Source organism: Lepus europaeus, chromosome 17 (assembly GCF_033115175.1).
Source record: "Lepus europaeus isolate LE1 chromosome 17, mLepTim1.pri, whole genome shotgun sequence".
In the NCBI taxonomy this organism is placed as follows: domain Eukaryota; kingdom Metazoa; phylum Chordata; class Mammalia; order Lagomorpha; family Leporidae; genus Lepus; species Lepus europaeus.
Genome location: NC_084843.1, coordinates 2,098,836 through 2,117,715, shown reverse-complemented (window position 1 = coordinate 2,117,715; position 18,880 = coordinate 2,098,836). Strand labels below are relative to the sequence as shown.

General features: G+C 53.2%; 1 protein-coding gene across 2 annotated transcripts in view; it reads right to left on the bottom strand.

Annotated features, from left to right (window-relative positions):
- Positions 1-2,497: 2,497 nt before the first annotated feature.
- Positions 2,498-18,880, bottom strand: part of C17H10orf143 (chromosome 17 C10orf143 homolog) — a 40,749-nt gene continuing 24,366 nt past the window's right edge. The window contains exons 3-5 of one of the 2 annotated variants that reach the window (XM_062214496.1): positions 18,783-18,845; positions 4,361-4,904; positions 2,498-3,188 (exon numbers count right to left, since the gene is read on the bottom strand). In XM_062214496.1, the coding sequence (XP_062070480.1) occupies positions 4,779-4,904; positions 18,783-18,845 (189 nt within the window). In that variant the 3' untranslated portion in view covers positions 2,498-3,188; positions 4,361-4,778. The remainder of the gene's footprint in view (positions 3,189-4,360; positions 4,905-18,782; positions 18,846-18,880) is intronic. The other variant, XM_062214498.1, reaches the window with a different exon arrangement.

Genomic DNA, 18,880 nt, shown 5'->3' with positions numbered 1-18,880 from the left:
CCGGATTCTGTCCCAGTTGCTCTCTTCCAGTCCAGCTCTCTGCTGTGGCCAGGGAAGGCATTGGAGGATGGCCCAAGTGCTTGGGCCCTGCACCTGCATGGGAGGCCAGGAGGAAGTGCCTAGTGCCTGGCTCCTGGCTTCAGATCGGTGCAATACACCGGCTGTAGCAGCCATTTGGGGGATGAACCAACGGAAGGAAGACCTTTCTCTCTGTCTCTCTCTCTAATTCTGCCTGTCAAAAAAAATAATAAATAAATAAATATATATATATATATATGGCCCAAGTGCTTGGGCCCCCACACCCATGTGGGAGACCCAGAAGAAGCTCCTGGCTTCAGATCTGCCCAGCTCTGGCCATTGCAGTCATTTGAGGAGGGAACCAGTGAAGAGAAAACCTTTCTCTCTCCCTCTCTCTGTCCATAACTCTGTCTCTCAAGTAAATAAATAAATCTTTATAAAAAGGCAAAACATTTCAAAAGATGTTAAGGTATCTTTGTTAACTATTTACAATGCTTTTGAATTTTCTGAGAGTTTTTGTTTCTGTGGTTTAAAACCACCATAAACTCAAACTGTGAAATTATTAAAGTATGCCTTGACAGTTTCAACCCTGAGCGAAAAACCAAATAATGAGAGATTATAATTAAAGAACAAATGGAAAACTTATCTAGTGGAAATACACACACTAAATGCCTCTGTTTCCTCAGGGCATAGAAGACATCTTTCTCCCCCTCTTCTGACAAGAAGACAAAGAGAAGCACTTGCAGGGGATAATCCCATTTCACGCTCCTGGTGGGGTGTGCTGAGCCCCTTCAGGGACACCCGCAGGTCCTGCCTGTTCCCTCGGCTGCTTTAGCACCTGTGGTGCGGACAAATTAATCTGGCAGGGACAGGGCTGTGTGTGAGGAGAGGACCTGGCTCCTGGGATGAGCGGGACATGGCACCCACACTGCAGTCCCCAGAGGCAGAGCCTGCTCTGTGTCCACCTGCACCTGCACTGCACCTGCCCGCTCCACAGACAGCTATTCCAAGAGGGCCGCCCCACGGCTGCGTCAGGAAGCATGGTCTGTTCCAAGGTGGAACACTGTGTGACAGCCATCGGGCAGGATGGGGGGAGGACGCAATGCCTGGACAGCATGGCCACAGAGGGACCCCTGCCCGGGCCAGGGGCCACACTGGGATGGGCTCTGAGCTGTGTGCAAAGTCCGGGGGAGCCGAGCATGGGTGTAGGGTTCCAGAATGTCCTATTTGATGGCTTCTACTACAGCCTGAGGATCCTGAGGACACACTGGCCACACCCTCGGGGGCCCCACGGCTGGGACCCAGCATCACCTCCATGACCTCAGCACTCGAGGCCTTTGTGGGCCGAGACCTTGGCCCTCATCCCAGCCCAGCGCGCCTTCTGCGTTTCCACACTGCTGCTGTCTTCCGTGACTTTGGTTTTTCAGAAAAGGAGGCCTGCTCTGGATTTGGAGGGCTGTGCAGCAGGCAGCGGGGGCTGACGCTGGGGTGGCGTCGTCGTGGGCCCCTCGTCTGCCAGCGCCTACGGCTCTGCGGGCTCCCCTCCTTGCACAGACCCGGCGTGCGGAGGAGGCTGAGAAGCCTCATGACCCAGCGAGGTCCATGGCGAGATGTTCCGGGGCTGAGAGGAGAACGGGAGGCCGCGGGAGGCCACGGGAGGCCACGGGAGGCAGCTCTCTACCCAAAGGCACTGCTCTCTGTATGTGAGTGGCACCAAGTGCCAAGACAGCTCCCTGCAGGGATGCACAGAGCTCTCTCCACAGATTTCAGACCAGGAGGAGTTGACACAGGAAGAAAACGCAGATCTCCAAGTTTTCTTTTCCATAAACATCAAAGCGTGCCTCTTGCTTAGAAGACAGGACAAATGGAAGCTCTTCACAGACTTCTGAGGCCACACTCCTGACACCTCCTGTGTCACAGCCCCGACTGGGCAGGGACTGGCACCTCTAATGAAGTCCCAGCTCCAGGGTCTTCCTCCAGCCTAATGGACGGTCCACGTCACCAACACGGTGCTGGAGCGTGACCTTCAATGTCTCCCCTCCCTCCCCTCCACCTCCCAACAGCAGTGTCCCTGAGGCCTCTTGCCAATGCCTCTCCTTCCTCCCCGCCACCTCCCAACAGACAACGCTCCTGTGATGGCACGGCCATGTCTCACCTCCCTCTTCCTCCACCTCCCAACAGGCAATGCTCCCAGACTGAACGCCAGCACTGCTTATGGATGGGGCTTTTCCAAACACCAATCAGGAGGAGGTCCCTGGCGGGGAACACACTCCCTGGTGAGTAATGTGATGAGAACACGTGGCATCCAAGGGGCTAGGTCCTCCCGGGCTCCAGCAGGTTAACAAACTGGAGCTCGATTCTGTACTTCAGTGGTTCCCTCAGGACCCTGTCTATCACGTGAACAGGGTATCAGGAAGCTTGGAAACCCAGGCCAGCAACTCCAGTCTCCACGGGCAGACGAGACACTGGAAACCCAAGAGAAAACAAGCAATCTCCATTTTAATATAAAAGGGGTGCTGTCCGATCACTTCAGTTAGAGAATTACACGGAACAGATGGGCTCGTAGCATTTAGCAAAATTCACTTCAAGATTACAGAGCATTTCAATTATAAAAATAAATCTTTTAATTAAAAAGATTTTAATCCAGGCAGTCCTGGATACATCCACAAAACAACTGGAAAGCGTCAGAGCAGGGCTGCAGCCGGACACGATAGCAGGAGCCACGGGTCCCCAGCCGGACACGATCGCAGGAGCCACGGGTCCCCAGCCGGACACGATCGCAGGAGCCACGGGTCCCCAGCCGGACACGATCGCAGGAGCCACAGGTCTCCAAGCCGGACACAATCGCAGGAGCCGCGGGTCTCCAAGCCGCACGGAAGTTTGACGCGGACTGCGTTTTACTTTTAGATGATGCGCTTGCTCTCCCTCTCCGGCAGGACACACTTAGAGGAGGCTCCGTGGAAGGGACGTGGGGCCTGCAGGCTCCCACGCAGAGGACGGTGGGTGCCGGGCAGCGAGCCCTGGGCTGCTGTTCAAACAGGTGGGTGCCCAAGCAAAGCCCATCCGCCGGAGCCCAGCACCTGCTGTCACGTGGAGGAGTCAGTGCCCAGCTGCAGGCTTCCTTTCCCAGCTGGCATCTTCTAGGGACTCTCGGAATGACTGAAATGCCCCTGCGGTGACAAAACAGCACCATTGTGCGCATTAACTTACTTTGGCCGAACCATATGCCTTCGCTGTGTCCCCACGCAGAGCGCTCACTAAAGTGGCCGGGAGAACTGCAGATAACGTTTTAATTTCTGAAGGGAGAATGTTTATAAATACTCATATTAAAATGCATCTTAAACATGAAGGCACTTCACAAAGTTTGTGGAAAGTGAATTAAAAGGGAAGTTCATTCGGGTGCAGACAGTTCCGAAGTCCGGCAGCTTCTTCCCGACACCCACTTCCATGAGCTTTCTGACTAGGGATCTGCAGCATCCCGACAGTGCCCGATACCCACAAAGGCTCTAGCCGGCTTTACTTCCTTTCTCTCCTACAGCACTACCAGGGTAAAAAAGAGAATGAAAATATCATTTACATATTTATAAATTTAAAAAAAAATGCTTATTTTACTTGAGAGAGCTCCCCCATCCACTGGTTCACTCCCCAGATGCTCACAACAGCCAGGGCTGAGGCAAGGCTGGAGCCAGGAACTGGGGATACAATCCACGTCTCCCCGGGGAGTGGAAGGAACCTTGTTTCTTGAGCCATCACCACTGCCTCCCAGGGTCTGCATTTGCCTGGAACTGGAGTCAGGAGCTGGCACCAAGAATTGCACCAGGCACTCTGGTGTGAGACACAGGCATCTTAACCACCAGGCTAAACATCAGACACTAATAAAAAAGTTTACATGACGTCTAAATACTGAACGAGGACTCAATATGCAAGTCAGGTACTGGGCTTGTCCCCAGGGGCATAGAGAAGTGCAGAATCATAAACCCCCCCCCCCCCGAGCCCTTCTGCCTCCACCTCCGCTCTCCTCCCCGCAGCCATGACTGGGAGAACCACGTGCTGGGGATGGATGGACAGCTGGCCAGACGCTGTTCGCCTGTGTCACACCGGGCCACACGTGGCACCAGCAATGTCCCTGGCCTGAGAGCAGGGGCAGGCTCGGCCTCCATGCCCCGCCAGGACTCGCGTGGTGGCTGGGCTGGCTGAGGCCCAGGAAGTTTGGGGTGGGCAGTACGGGGGGACAAAGTGGTCCAGTGCGTGATGCACCTGTTTCCAGGAAGGCGGTGCTGCCCCAAGCCATGGAGAGGTTAGGGAGACTCAGAGCCTCGTGGAGTTCACACGCACGCCTCACCTGGGTGCTGAGAAGCAGACGCCATGCGAGCCAGGGAAGGGGCACCTGCCACCGGACGAGGGGCTGCGAAGGCTGCACCAGGCCCCCAGAGGTGTCAGAGAATCTTGTGAGGTGGAAGGGGCATCCCAGGCACTTAGAACAGCATGAGGTCAGACGTTTTCAGAACAGGAGACGCTCTCCATGAGGGGAGCCAGGGGTTCCAGGAGCACACGCAGGCGTGGAATGCCAGGCGGCACCAAGACTGCAGGGCCCTGAACTCCGTGGTGAATAAAGACGCTGGGTTTACTCAACAGGCCGGGGGTTCCCAGAAGAGCCTCAGCAGTACGTAGTCAACAGGTAGTCATTCCTTCACCAAAGGACCCCTGGATAACTGGTTTCCGGAATGCATTTCCCAAGGTCTTGAGTCATCTAATGCTCCTCAAGGCTCTAACGGTGGGGAGAGCAGGCGGCCTTTCCTGAATGCCACGGGCCAGGAGACGCTTCTGTCATGAGACCCTCGGCAGCTGGAGCCCAGTGGGAACTGCAGCTCTGGGAACGGCACCGGCTAGGGACAAGGTCAGAACAAGCTCGGGAAGGCACAGAGGTGAGCAGTGCAGGTGGGGTCAGGGGACAAGGGGCCTCACTTAGGGAAGAGATGGAGCGATCGAGCGAGGAGACAGTGCTCTGTAAGTAATTCCATCATCTTCATGCCCATCACACGGCTCAAAACACAGAAAGGGGTTTCTGGGCGAGGCCCCTTTCCTGTCCTGCCCCAGAGGGTGGCATCAGAAGACATGCTGGAGGTGGAATGGGAAAGGTTTGGGACAGGACAGGGACCACACGGGGATGCAGCAGGTTAAGCCACCACCTGTGACACTAGCATCCCATATCAAAGTGTGGGTTTGAGTCCTGGCTGCTCCACTTCCGATCAAGCTGTTGCAAATGCACCCGGGAAAGCAGTGGAAAATGACGCGAGTACCCGGAGCACTGCCACCCCGTGGGAGACCCAGATGGAGTTCCAGGCTCTTGGCTTGGGCCTGGGGCAGCCCTGGCCACCGCAGCCATTTGGGGAGTGAACTAGCAGAGGGAAGACCTCTCTGTCTCCCCATCACTCTGCCTTTCAAACAAATAAAATCTTAAAAAAAAAAAATAACACCACCACCACTTGGGACCAGACAGACAGAGCCCATCGACAAGACAATCGAGATCCAGAATCTTAGACCTGGAGAACCTGCGGACATTGCTCCTTCTGACCTTTGCCCCACTGCTCCTGTCTCGGGAAAGTTCTCAAGGCCGGCCACCCGATTCACTTTTCTGGAACATTCCAGCTGGGGACTGTCCCTCAGAGCAGGAAGCTCACACGTGAGCCTGGTGCTGTGCCTGACCAGGACATGGGGGGGGGGGCACAGATGCCCGGCGTCTGGGCTCTGAGCTTCACAGATGACACACACAAGCCGCAGGGCGCATCTGCTGAGGACCGCTGGGCACGGAGCCTGTCACTGACATGGCCAGGGGTGAGGACTCGTGGCAGCTGATGTCTTCCTGTGGACAATTAGGGTCCTTTGCTTCCTGTTTGCTTAGGCTTCAAAAGTGACCCAAAAAGCTACAGTGACAAACATACTACTTTTGGTAAAACACGATTCCAATACTTTCCCACAGAGCAAAAGACAGGCTTTTGGAGAGGAAGCGTTCATTGCTTCTCTTGAGGGGATAAAGGGGGCTCCGGGTGGGCTGCTTCTGGCTGTGTTCCCGGCCGGGCACCTGCCTTCCCACTTCAGCCTTGACAGGCCTCTCGACGCTCTCACCGCGGTGACCCCTCACGGGGTGCTTGCCACAGCCCACGAGCTTTCGGGCTGTCCAACTCTACCTCTCAGGGTAGACTCTTCCTCCCTGGGCTCTGCCTACCAGGCCGGCAGGGCCACCCCTCCTCTGTGGCAGGTCTGTTATAATTCAAGTCACACTCCCTTGTCCCTTTTGGATCAAACCACCCTTCCTGCATGTGCAGAAGCTGGCTTGCGGCCCTCTGCCTTTCCCTGAGCAACCGTGCGACCAGTACCAGCAGCCTGCTCTGTGTCGGAGAGCTCTAGCATCCCTGCCACTTCCGTGAGGAATCGCTTTCTTTCTCTAACAGCAAATTCACCTTTACAGCTACAAAATGGTGTCCTTTCTCCACAGGTTTCTCCTGAGGCCTACAATAAGTGCTTGGGCTTACAGACCACCCCCCTATTTCACCGGCCCCAGTCTTCGTATGAAGAGGCAGCCTTGTGACACCTATGTACACATGGTGCAGATTTAAGATACACTGTTGCCTCTTCTTCCTCCCTCGCTGGAGGTAATCATACTACTCTGAGGTGGGTGTGAACCCTTCTTCCTTAGGGGCCCAACAGGAAACAGATGGGATTTGTGAACAGGATTCAGAAGGGAGCTACGCACTCAGTACAAGGCTGTCAGAACCTGGGAGGAGAATGTGTTCTGTGTTCTGTGTTTCTGGCTGCCAGAAAGGAGCAGTGACATTGGCCAAGGAGCACAGCCAAGTGCCCTGTCCTCCCTCTCCAACCTCTGTCCAGTCTGCTGCCTGCCCCACGTCCCCGAGTGGCTGGACCCAAAGGAAGTCTGAGAGCCAGACGCCCACTCATGTGGCCCACACGGGCTAGCTGCTGGGCAGAGTGCAGAGATGGGCAGTGGACGTGCAGCGCAGACTGAAGACAAGCCCGGATGCTGCACTTCTTCGACAAGGACTGAATCACGTAATCTGAATATGTTCAAAGGGCTCAGGAAAAACACAATTAGGAATTCAAGGAAGGTAGGAGGACCGCACCGTCTCAGGGACAGGCGTCTGCAGTGCTCAAGCCGCCATGCAGGAGGCCTGCGTCCCATATTAGTGTGTCTGGGCTTAAGCTGCCAATTCCAGCTTGTTGATCATCTGCACCATGGGAGGCAACAGGTGATGGCTCAAGTAGTTGGGTCCCTGCCAACCATGCAACAAACCTGGATTGAATTTCTAACTCCTGGTTTCAGCCTGGCCCAGCCCTGGCTGTTGTGGGCATTTGAGAAATGTATCAGCAGATGGGCAACCTCTCTCTCTCCCCGCCACCTTCTTTCATCCCACCCCCCCTTCCTTTCAAATAAAGAAAAACACTTAAAAAAAAAAAAAAGAATGTGGATTGGGCTGTCGCAGTAGTGCAGCAGGTAAAGCCACTGCTTGCAGTCCCAACATCCTACCTGGGTGCTGGTTCGAGTCCCGGCTGCTCCACCTCCGATCCAGCTCCCTGCCTGGGAAAGCAGCAGAAGAAGGCCCAAGTGCTTGGGCCCCTGAACCCACGTGGGAGACCCGGAAGAAGCTCCTGGCTCCTGGCTTTGGATGGGCCCAGCTCCGGCTGTTGAGGCCATCTGGGGAGTGAACTAGCAGATGGAAGACCTCTCTCTCTGTCTCTTCTTCTGACTCTCCATAACTCTGCCTTTTAAATAAATAAATAAATCTTTTTTAAAAAAATGTAGACCAACTAAAAATTATCTCACTAAATAGAAGATAACAAAAGACAAATTTTGTATACGTGTGTGTGTATAGAACAGAAATTCTGGAGTTGAGGTGTAGCAACTAAAATGAAAAATTTATGAAAGTGGCTCAACAGCAGATTGAAGCAGGAGAAAGGTACGTGAACCTGAAGTCGACTGAGATTATCTAGTTTGAAGAACAAGAGAAAAAAGAGTGAAAAAAAATTACAGTGCCTTAGAGAGCCATATGACACTATATTCAGGTGTATCAATATGCATACAAACAGGTGTCTCAGAGGAAAAGGAGACTGTGAAAACTTGTAAAAATATTTGGGGAAATAATGGCCAAAAGTCTTCCCATGTTTGATAAAAAACAATCTATACAACCAAGAAGCTCAAGCAACTCCAACCAGGATAAGCCAAGAGATCTACACTAGACAGGTCGTAGTAGGGTTATCTAAGATCTACACTAGACAGGTCGTAGTAGGGTTACCTGAGATCTACACTAGACACGTTGTAGGTAGGCTTATCTGAAACCAAATACTGAAAGCAGCTGACATCTCATCAGAAATCGTGGGAATCAGAACGCCATGAGATAACATAATCAAAGTGCTGGGGGTGGGGGTGGAGAGAGTCTACCAGAAGTTCTATATCCAACAAAACTATGCTTCAAAAATGATAGAGGAATTAAGACATCCTCAGATAAAACCAGAAAAATCATTAATAGTAGACGTGCTACACACACACACACTGAAGCATCAATACTAACTCATCGACAGAAGACAACATTTGAATGGGAGTCCTTCTACAGCATTATTACTAACGTATAACATTTAGATTCTTTAACCCTCCCCTACTTGTGAAATGGATTTTTAAAGATTTATTTTATGTATTTGAAAGGCACAGTTAGAGAGATTGATCTTCTATCTACTGATTCACTCCCCAAATGGCCGCAACGGCCAGGACTGGATCAGACCACAGCCAGGAGCCAGGAGCTTCTTTAGGGGTCCCCCACATGAGTGCAGGGGTCCAAGGACTTGGGCCACATCTGCTGCTGCTTTCCCAGGTCCAACAGCAGGGAATCTGGAAGAGGAGCAGCCAGAATTCAAAGCAGCACCTATCTAGGATGCCGGCATCACAGGGGGCGGTTTTACCTGCCACTCCACCACGCCAGGCCCAAAGCTGATCTTTGGATGAGGCTGAAATCTAATTTTATTTTCTTCATACGTGGATTAGCCAACTGTCCTAGCACAATGTGCAGAAAAACTTGTTCTCAACTGCCGTCTATTCATGCTTCAAGACTCTATTTCATTGGTCCATTTGTCCCTGGGTCAACACCACATGGCCTTGATCAGCATAGCTTGGTGATGTACGTTGGTTTCTGACAGGAGACCTCCTCCACTTTGCCATCTGGCTGCGCCTGCCTTCCTTCCATTCCCTGTCACGTTCTTAAATGTCCCTTTCTAGCAGTCTCTAAACCCTCCCCTCTGGATTTCCTAGTGGGTCACCCGCTGAGCCTCTGACGCTCTCGCCCACACACGCACACTTGTCACCTCTTCTCCCCCACTGTCTGAGATGACTTCCCAGATCTATGCCCTGACTCACTGAGTCTTTAACTGTGTCTAATCTGATGGTTTTTCAAAAGACATTTCAATGACTATATCATTTACTTTCAGTTTTTTTTTGTGACCTTCCAATTCTATGTTTCACACTGCCTTCTTTTATTATGGCTCCATTTCTTTATTGTTTTTGAAAATTGTAAATATTTCATAGTGAACTTCAGCCTCTTTCATCTCCGATTTGTGGCGCCGTGGATTCTGCTGGCTGCCTCCAAAGTGGTGGATCTGTTACGATCCCATCCTCAGTGGGTGTTTTACCTCCGAATGTGTGTGCACTGATGGTGGAGGCAGTCCTACAGCACCTGAACCACTCTGACATCTGGGTCTATTTCTGTGTTAATGCTGTGACTGTACCACTGGCATAGGATACATTTGGAGCCTACATTTTAACTTCCATTCCCTCTTTTTTTTAATTTTATTTGAAAGGCAGAGTTAGAGAGGAAGAAGGAGAGACAGTGATTTATTTATTTATTTATTTGACAGGCAGAGTGGACAGTGAGAGAGAGAGACAGAGAGGAAGGTCTTCCTTTTGCCATTGGTTCACCCTCCAATGGCCGCCGCGGCCGGCGTGCTGCAGCTGGCGCATCACGCTGATCCGAAGCCAGGAGCCAGGTGCTTCTCCTGGTCTCCCATGGGGTGCAGGGCCCAAGCACTTGGGCCATCCTCCACTGCACTCCCGGGCCACAGCAGAGAGGACAGAACCCGGTGTGCCGGCACCGCTAGGCGGAGGATTAGCCTGTTGAGCCACGGCGCCGGCCCATTCCCCTTTTAAGGTATGGTCAGATCTTCAGGGCGCACAGCGTTATGCAAGGGTTCAAATTTCAGCTCCCACACCTCTGTTAGGCCAAAGTCACTTCTATCTCAGGACATTTTTTCTGGCCCCACTGTAGGACAAAACCTGGGACAGCCAGGGCCCACTGACGGCCGCTGCAGCACGTGTCTGCACCTTCTCTTGAGATGTGGTTACCTGTGTGTTTACCCTCTTACCCCTGGACTCTGCCTCTGTCAGAGCAGGGGGCCGCTCTGATCGGCTCAGTCTAACGTGTTTCTAAGAGAGCTACGTGGCATTTTCTTTTAGTTACCTGGAGCCTCTCAGCTCCTTCAGGCCTGGAAATGACCTAAATAACACCCTGAAACTTTATAACAGCCGTTTCCAGGTATGTGCATTTCAGAGGAAACAATTATGGTCAGACTCTACGAGAAGCTAAATCTGAAAATGTGATCAGGGATCTACTAACCTCATCCACTCTGTGACTCCGATTGGCGACACGGACACAGACTCTGCCAGGGGCCAGCCTATTCCTTCAGGGTTCAAACACATGAGCCCATGTGCCTTAGCCAAGGACCTCTCATTGTCTCGGGGAACATGGCCTACACAGACCCACCCCGTCACTGCCACTCTTCTCAGAGCGGGTGAGCCTGGAGTGGGAGTCCGGCTGGCCCGTGGGCTGCAAACACACTGACCAGACAGAAGGGCTGAAAGAGCACAGGGCTCCAGTGAGGCTTGAGCCCCTGCCCCCTCTGACCACGGCACACGGCAGCTCAGCAACTTCACCTCCGAGGGCCTGGTTTTCCTCATCTGGACACTGGCAGGGCCGGGCCAGGCCAGGGAACCCCAGGAGCCCTGCGGACCCTATGGGAAAAGGTGTGGTGCACAGCTGGTCCTTGCAGAAGGACAAGTGGAACCCCGGGGACCTTGGCCTTGTGGAAGGACAACCCCGGGGACCTTGGTACTTGTGGAAGGACAGGTGGAACCCCGGGGACCTTGGTACTTGCACAATGACCAGTGGAATCCTGGGGGACTTTGGTCTTTGCAGAAGGACCAGAGGAGTCCCGGGGGACCTTGGTACTTGCACAATGACCAGAGGAGTCCCGGGGGACCTTGGTCCTTGCAGAAGGACCAGTGGAGTCCCGGGGGGTCTTGGTCCTTGCACAATGACCAGAGGAGTCCCGGGGGACCTTGGTCCTTGCAGAAGGACCAGTGGAGTCCCGGGGGACCTTGGTACTTGCAGAAGGACCAGAGGAGTCCCGGGGGACCTTGGTCTTTGCAGAAGGACCAGAGGAGTCCCGGGGGACCTTGGTCTTTGCAGAAGGACCAGTGGAGTCCCGGGGGACCTTGGTACTTGCACAATGACCAGAGGAGTCCCGGGGGACCTTGGTACTTGCAGAAGGACCAGAGGAGTCCCGGGGGACCTTGGTCCTTGCAGAAGGACCAGAGGAGTCCCGGGGGACCTTGGTCTTTGCAGAAGGACCAGTGGAGTCCCGGGGGACCTTGGTCCTTGCACAATGACCAGTGGAGTCCCGGGGGACCTTGGTCCTTGCAGAAGGACCAGTGGAGTCCCGGGGGACTTTGGTCTTTGCAGAAGGACCAGTGGAGTCCCGGGGGACCTTGGTCCTTGCACAATGACCAGTGGAGTCCCGGGGGACCTTGGTCCTTGCAGAAGGACCAGTGGAGTCCCGGGGGTCTTGGTCTTTGCAGAAGGACCAGTGGAGTCCCGGGGGACCTTGGTACTTGCACAATGACCAGTGGAGTCCCGGGGGACCTTGGTCCTTGCAGAAGGACGAGTGGAGTCCCGGGGGACCTTGGTCCTTGCACAATGACCAGTGGAGTCCCGGGGGACCTTGGTACTTGCACAATGACCAGTGGAGTCCCGGGGGACCTTGGTACTTGCAGAAGGACCAGTGGAGTCCCGGGGGACCTTGGTACTTGCAGAAGGACCAGTGGAGTCCCAGGGGGTCTTGGTCCTTGCAGAAGGACCAGTGGAGTCCCGGGGGACCTTGGTACTTGCACAATGACCAGTGGAGTCCCGGGGGACCTTGGTCCTTGCAGAAGGACCAGTGGAGTCCCGGGGGTCTTGGTCTTTGCAGAAGGACCAGTGGAGTCCCGGGGGACCTTGGTACTTGCACAATGACCAGTGGAGTCCCGGGGGACCTTGGTCCTTGCAGAAGGACCAGTGGAGTCCCGGGGGTCTTGGTCCTTGCACAATGACCAGTGGAGTCCCGGGGGACCTTGGTACTTGCACAATGACCAGTGGAGTCCCGGGGGACCTTGGTACTTGCAGAAGGACCAGTGGAGTCCCGGGGGACCTTGGTACTTGCAGAAAGACCAGTGGAGTCCCGGGGGGTCTTGGTCCTTGCAGAAGGACCAGTGGAGTCCCGGGGGACCTTGGTACTTGCACAATGACCAGAGGAGTCCCGGGGGGTCTTGGTCCTTGCACAATGACCAGAGGAGTCCCGGGGGACCTTGGTACTTGCACAATGACCAGTGGAGTCCCGGGAGGTCTTGGTCCTTGCACAATGACCAGAGGAGTCCCGGGGGACCCCCCATGACTGTGATGCCTTCTGACTCTTGGAATGCAAGAGGAAAGGACTGGTAAGAACCAGCTGTTGCTGAAACAGGATGCGAACAGTGAACCCCTGCACACGAGCCTTCCTCATCTGTGTGGGAACGCTCCATCGTCATCGCTGGCCTCTGTCCCGGCCTTGACACTCAGACCTCGCCAAGTACCAGGGTGGGTTGCATTTCCCTGCAGGCCTCCAGGAAGGCAGGGGCCACCATTTGTAGACAATGCAGAGGTAGGAAGAAGCAATTCCCAATAACCTGGAGCTATGCAGATGGAACAGCCACAGCTTTGTAAGGCCCTGCATTTAGAGATAAACGCAAGTACAAAGAAAAAAGGCAACCGTGTAGAATCAGAATAATCATACTGTGGCTCCTCCCTCTGTCCCCACAGGGAAAACTGAACCGAAACAGTGGGTTTGGATCAAACACCTTCCTTCCTCTGCTGTTTCCACCTCTCTCCATACACACACATACATGTACACATACAGCATCTACAAGACACACGTGTGCATATACTCATGCAAGATACATATATGCACACATGAGTATGTACACAGTAGCCACACATATGCACATAAACAAGCACTGCACACACACACGTGCTTGCATGCACACACTCACATGTGCACAGTACTGTCAGACACTGGACTTCAATATCAGAAAGTGAGTAAGAATGTGGAGGCTTTTTAAGACCATGTCCTTGGGGCCAGCACTGTGGCACAGTGGGTAAAGTCGCCTCCTGCAGTGCTGGCCTCCTATATGGGTGCTGGTTCAAGTCCCAGCTGCTCCACTTCTGATCCAGCTCCCTGCTATGGTCTGGGAAAGCCGTAGAAGATGGCCCAAGTGCTTGGGCTCCTGCACCCACGTGGGAGACCTGGAAGAAGCTCCTGGCTCCTGGCTTCGGATCAGCACAGCTCCAGCCATTGCAGCCATCTGGGGAGTGAAATCTGAGGAGTGAACCAGCAGATGGAAGACCTCTCTCTCTCTCTCTCTCTCTCTGCTTCTGCCTCTCTGTAACTCTGCCTTTCAAATAAATTAATTAAAAAAAAAATACTATGTCTTTGGGGCCAGCATTGTGGTGTAGTGTGTAATGCTGTTGCCTCCCATATGGGTGCAGCTTTGCGTCCTGGCTGCTCTACTTCCCATCCAGCTCCCTGCTAATGGCCTGGGAAAAGCAGCAGAAGATGGCCCAAGTGCTTAGGGCCCTGCACCCACATGGGACACAGGGACACGTGGTTCCTGGCATGTTTTTTTTTTTTTTTTTTTGCCAGGCAGAGTTAGACAGTGAGAGAGAGACAGAGAGAAAGGTCTTCTTTCCATTGGTTCACGCCCCTAATGGCTGCTCTGGCCGGCGCTGCACCAATCTGAAGCCAGGAGCCGGGTACTTCCTCTCGGTCTCCCACTGGCATGGGTTTGGCCCAGCCCTGGCTGTCACAGTTATCTGGGGAGTGAACCAGCAGATGGACAATTTCTCTCTCTCTCTCTCTTTATAACTCTTTCAATAAATAACTATATCTTTAAAAAGACCGCGTCCTTGGTATCTGCCTGCAAATGAAGTAAAGCTTGGTATGCTAGCGACCCCGCTGGCGCACACAGCCCGTCTGGCGCAATCGGGGCTCCATGGCACCAAGAAGCAGCAGCTGGGCATACGGGCTTCAGTGGCAACTCACCGCAGTCCGAGTGATAAAACCCAACCACCCCATACATCAGAAGTCAAAGGAGCACCAGTGACGGGCAGCTTCAAAAGCCAATTGCAGCAGTGCCCGAGTGGCAGACAGCTGGGACTGGCTCCGTCAGCTCCTCCACGCTGAGCTGCCTGGACCGAAGCCCTGAGCCCCGAAGCCTGTGTCTGTCAGAACAACTGTTTTTATTTCAGGGGAATCTATTAGCTGAGCAGCCAAGTCAGGTCCAGTCCAAGTACTTCAATTTCAAAGGGAGGGAACTGACCACAGGACTTACCAACACCTGAGGAGGAGGAGACATGAGGGCCACACAGGGCAGGGAGAGGCAACCAGCCACTCAGCACAGGGCCAGGAGCAGGTGCCCCCAGCACAGGGCCAGGAGCTGATACCCCCTAACAAGAGTGGGACCACACTGGGCCTGCTCCATGGGAGCCCCAGCAGGCAGGGGCAGAGGGAGAAATGCCCCGGCTTCTCCCCAAGCCCAGCTCAGCTCCCAGGTCCTGCCGGCGACTCTACCCAGAGGCCAGAGAACAAGGAGCGTGGGAAACGTGGCCTCCACAGCTCAGAGCTGCGGGACTGAGGCAGGGAGCCCCGCAGGACAAAGCAGGGGTGGGGGTGGCCGAGGCTCCACCTTGGATGCTGCGCCTCACCCCATCCCCCACAGACCTCCTAAGCCCACTCTCCCTAGCCTGTCTGTCTTACAAGCCCCCTCCTCTCTGCCTGTATCTTCTTTTGATTACTCCGGAGACCCCGGGCGCCTCATTAGATTTCACTTAATTGGTCTGAATCTCCAAAGAACAGCCTGGTTTCCACATTACTCTCAGCTGCCACATGGCCCCTGTGCCAAGCCAGAGCAGCTGGCCTGGGGAAGGAGCTGGCTGCCGAGGCTGTGGCCAGGAGAGGAGCTGTGCTGGGGACGGGGGTCTCTGCACTGCCCCTGGACACACAGTGCAGGACAGCGCACAGCAGCAGGGCGCCAGCCATCGGGCCCTGGGCTGGGGCGGCCACCAAACGCCACAACGCGGGTTCCCACCACCCTTGGTCCTGTGACGGGACACCAGTAGGGCAGCTTGGCACAAGAGGAGACGCTTCTGGACGCAATGTGTAGCCCGAGCCGAACGGCGGCAGTAACCCCTGGAATAAGCCGCATCAGGATGCCTGAGAGCACCCTGTGACAGTGAGCGAGAGGGGTTCACACAGGACAGACGAAGTCAAACTGGGACACGGGTCTGAAGAGGTCTGGGGAACGGCGGGGAACACAGGGACAGGAGAGCGGGACCCAGCACCACGCGAGGCGGCGACACGGGGCCGGAGTGGAGCTGAGCACCTCCTGCGGTCAGAAATGGACCACAGCCCAGCTGCGAGGGCGCTCAGCAGGGAGACCCCCACCCACGCTGAACCACGTGCCAGCTGCCTGCTGGGAAATCCACACAAGCCACCACTGCTTCTCCCTGGTCCCAGGGCGCCACAGAGCGTCACCTGCAGGCACCACGGGTGGGAGGGGCGGGCTCGTGTGCAGATGGACACGCCTCTGTGAATGGAGCCCTGACTATAATAAAGTCTTCTGGAATTCAGAATTGCTGCCCATCGGTGGTTTATTGTTAAGCACTACTCCCTGGGATCTGGCATCTCTAAAAATACTATTTGCTTTTTATTTAACACTGAACCTTTTCATGTTTTAGAATACAAAAATAGTGTCTTATTATTTTAAAAGCTTAGGAGAGAAACTAGCCATATTATTAGAAAAAGAAGATATATGCAGCTATAGTCTGTTCAAATATCAAGAGGTGTGACTTTTCAAATTCACATTTCAATCTTTATTTACATAAGACTTTTAGAAATAGTGGGTGTAAATATTAAAACGCCCAAGCCTGGGTAAAATTTTATTGAGAATGACTACAAATAAAAGGAAACTGATTTTTTAAAGTCAGTTTCTGAAATTTAGATGAAAAGAATATTGAGCATTAACCAAAAAAATGATGTTTACATATCAATGTAGGTTTTCTGCTCATAGATTCATTTCCTGTGAAACCTAACAGAGAGAAGCCTGGGGAATTACAAAGGCAGGAAAGCCCTGATCCAGCAGGTCCTACTGCTCAAACAGACTATTAGCCGAACGGCCCAATCACGGGGGGAGCGCTGGGAGCGCCTGCGCCCACAGGTGGGGAACCTGAGAGACGCAGTCCATGGAAATGGGGCAGCCACAGGAAGGGTGCTGGGCAACCACCGGAATGGGGCCACATTTCTCTTTTTTTTTAAAGATTTGTTTACTTATTTATTTATTTGAAAGGCAGAGTTAAAGAGAAAGGGAGACAGAGAGATCTTCCATCTGGTTCACTCCCAAGTTGGTCGCAACAGCCAGGGCTAGGCCAGGCCGAAGCTAGGAATCTGGAACTCTATTTGGGTCTCCCATGTGGGGGCAGGGGCCCTTGGGCCATCTTCTGTTGCCTTCCCAGAACGTTAGCAGTGTTGTGCCCAGACTGTTGGATCCTCAAACGCCGCCAGAGACTCGAACATCCCGAAATGCAAGAGCAAGGTTTATTTCAGAAGTACAAGCCGCGGCAGGGACCCGCCTAACCAACCGTGCAGCGGAGGGCAGAGGAAGACCCCCAGCCGAGCTTGGGAGCCTCTTTTAAAGCAGGGCACTTCGTGGAGGGGTGCGCGTAACAGTGGATTGGCTGGGGTCACTTCTGGCACTTCCTGATCCAACGCAGTTGTTCCTGATTGGTTCGGACCCAGGGGATTTCCTTATATGGTGAAGCTAAGGAGCTGTTCTGTTCTAAGTTTCGGTTTCCCCTGCATGACCCAGCTTTTACAGGAAATCGGGCCCCCAAATGGAGGCACTTTTTTTTCTTTCTTTTTTTTTTGGGCAGGCAGAGTTAGTGAGAGAGACAGAAAGGTCTTCCTTTCCGTTGGTTCACCTACCAAATGGCCACTACGGCCAGCGCTGCGCCGATCCAAAGCCAGGAGCCAGGTGCTTCCTCCTGGTCTCCCATGCGGGTGCAGGACCCAAGCACTTGGGCCATCCTACACTGCCTTCCCGGGCCACAGCAGAGAGCTGGAAGAGGAGCAACCAGGACAGAATCTGGTGCCCCAAACTCCGGCCCTTCAGCAGTGAGTTGGGTAGGAAGTGGAGCAGCTGGGACTCAAACTGGCGCCTACAAGGGCTGCTGGTGTTGCAGGCGGCAGCTCAACCCGCTACGCCCCAGTGCTCAGAGTGCGATTCGTCTGTATGCCAAGCTATGTTTGGCAGTTGAATGAGTCAACCTGAAGATACTAAATTCAAATTGCTGCATCACTACTTGAATTACACCATAGAATACAACATGACTTGTGGGAATCTCTCTTAAGGTAGAGTACAAAAAGCAGCAAACTACAAACTCATGGAGCCAGTTTCACATGAAACTTTGCTCCTAATTTGTTTAACAAAGTCCTGTAACCAGAGGCTCACTGGGATGGTGGCTGTCATGATGTTAGGTCTTTGTTTAAAACAAAATCAGTGTCAAGCACCCCAGGGCACAGGAGCCTGCGACGTGTCAGCCGAGGACCTCTGTGATTCACTGACTCAATCTTGTGCTTATCAAAAACACAGTGATGTGTTTCTCTGAAGATCTTTGGGGGGCAATCTCAGAAATGCATGCACACACGTGCACAGCAGACACAAATTCCTGGCTTCTATGTGGAGTTTAAATATAATTCTATTTTATTGCAATATTAAGATTCCAAACTTAAAATAAAAAAAAAACCAAGAATTATAGAGGTTATCAAAAACATATTAACTTGTTCTTAGAGGAAGTTCAAAATTAATAACAAAGGCATTATTATGCTAACGTGTGCTTTATGGTTTCTGCCCAAGAGAGGAGAGTGAGAATTCGAATCTGGCAGCGCCGAGCCTCCTGTTTCCTCCCGAAACCTGCAGTTCACGTGAAGTTGACAGAAACACAGGAGGAGTTTACAGGGAGAAAACACAGTGCTGACTCCTATTTGGAAATTAAAGGGGAAGGTTGGCGCTTTCCTCCAAGGTGTCCACAAATGAGTGTCTATTTCCACCAAATCAAGTGGCTTTTTCCCTAAAAATTGCCTTTGAGAATGAATTTTAAATGCATTCACAATTTCTACTTCCAGTCGGAAGCTGGAAACAAATCGGTTTGCCCCTCAACGGAACCAAAGGAAAGCTTCAGTCTCCGCCTTCTTACGTACGCCCTCGCTCCTCGGCCCTGTAACTGGGTTTGTGGTAACGTTGCTTCGTGGGTCTAATGTAAGAAGCCCATCTTTCATGCCACGGCGAGAGGGCTAACACTTACAGACTCCCCGGCAATACACCTCCGGCAAGGCGGGGCGGAGCTCCTGGAGCCGCTCTGCAGGATCTGGTCAACAAAGCACAGCGGCAGACGCATCAGAA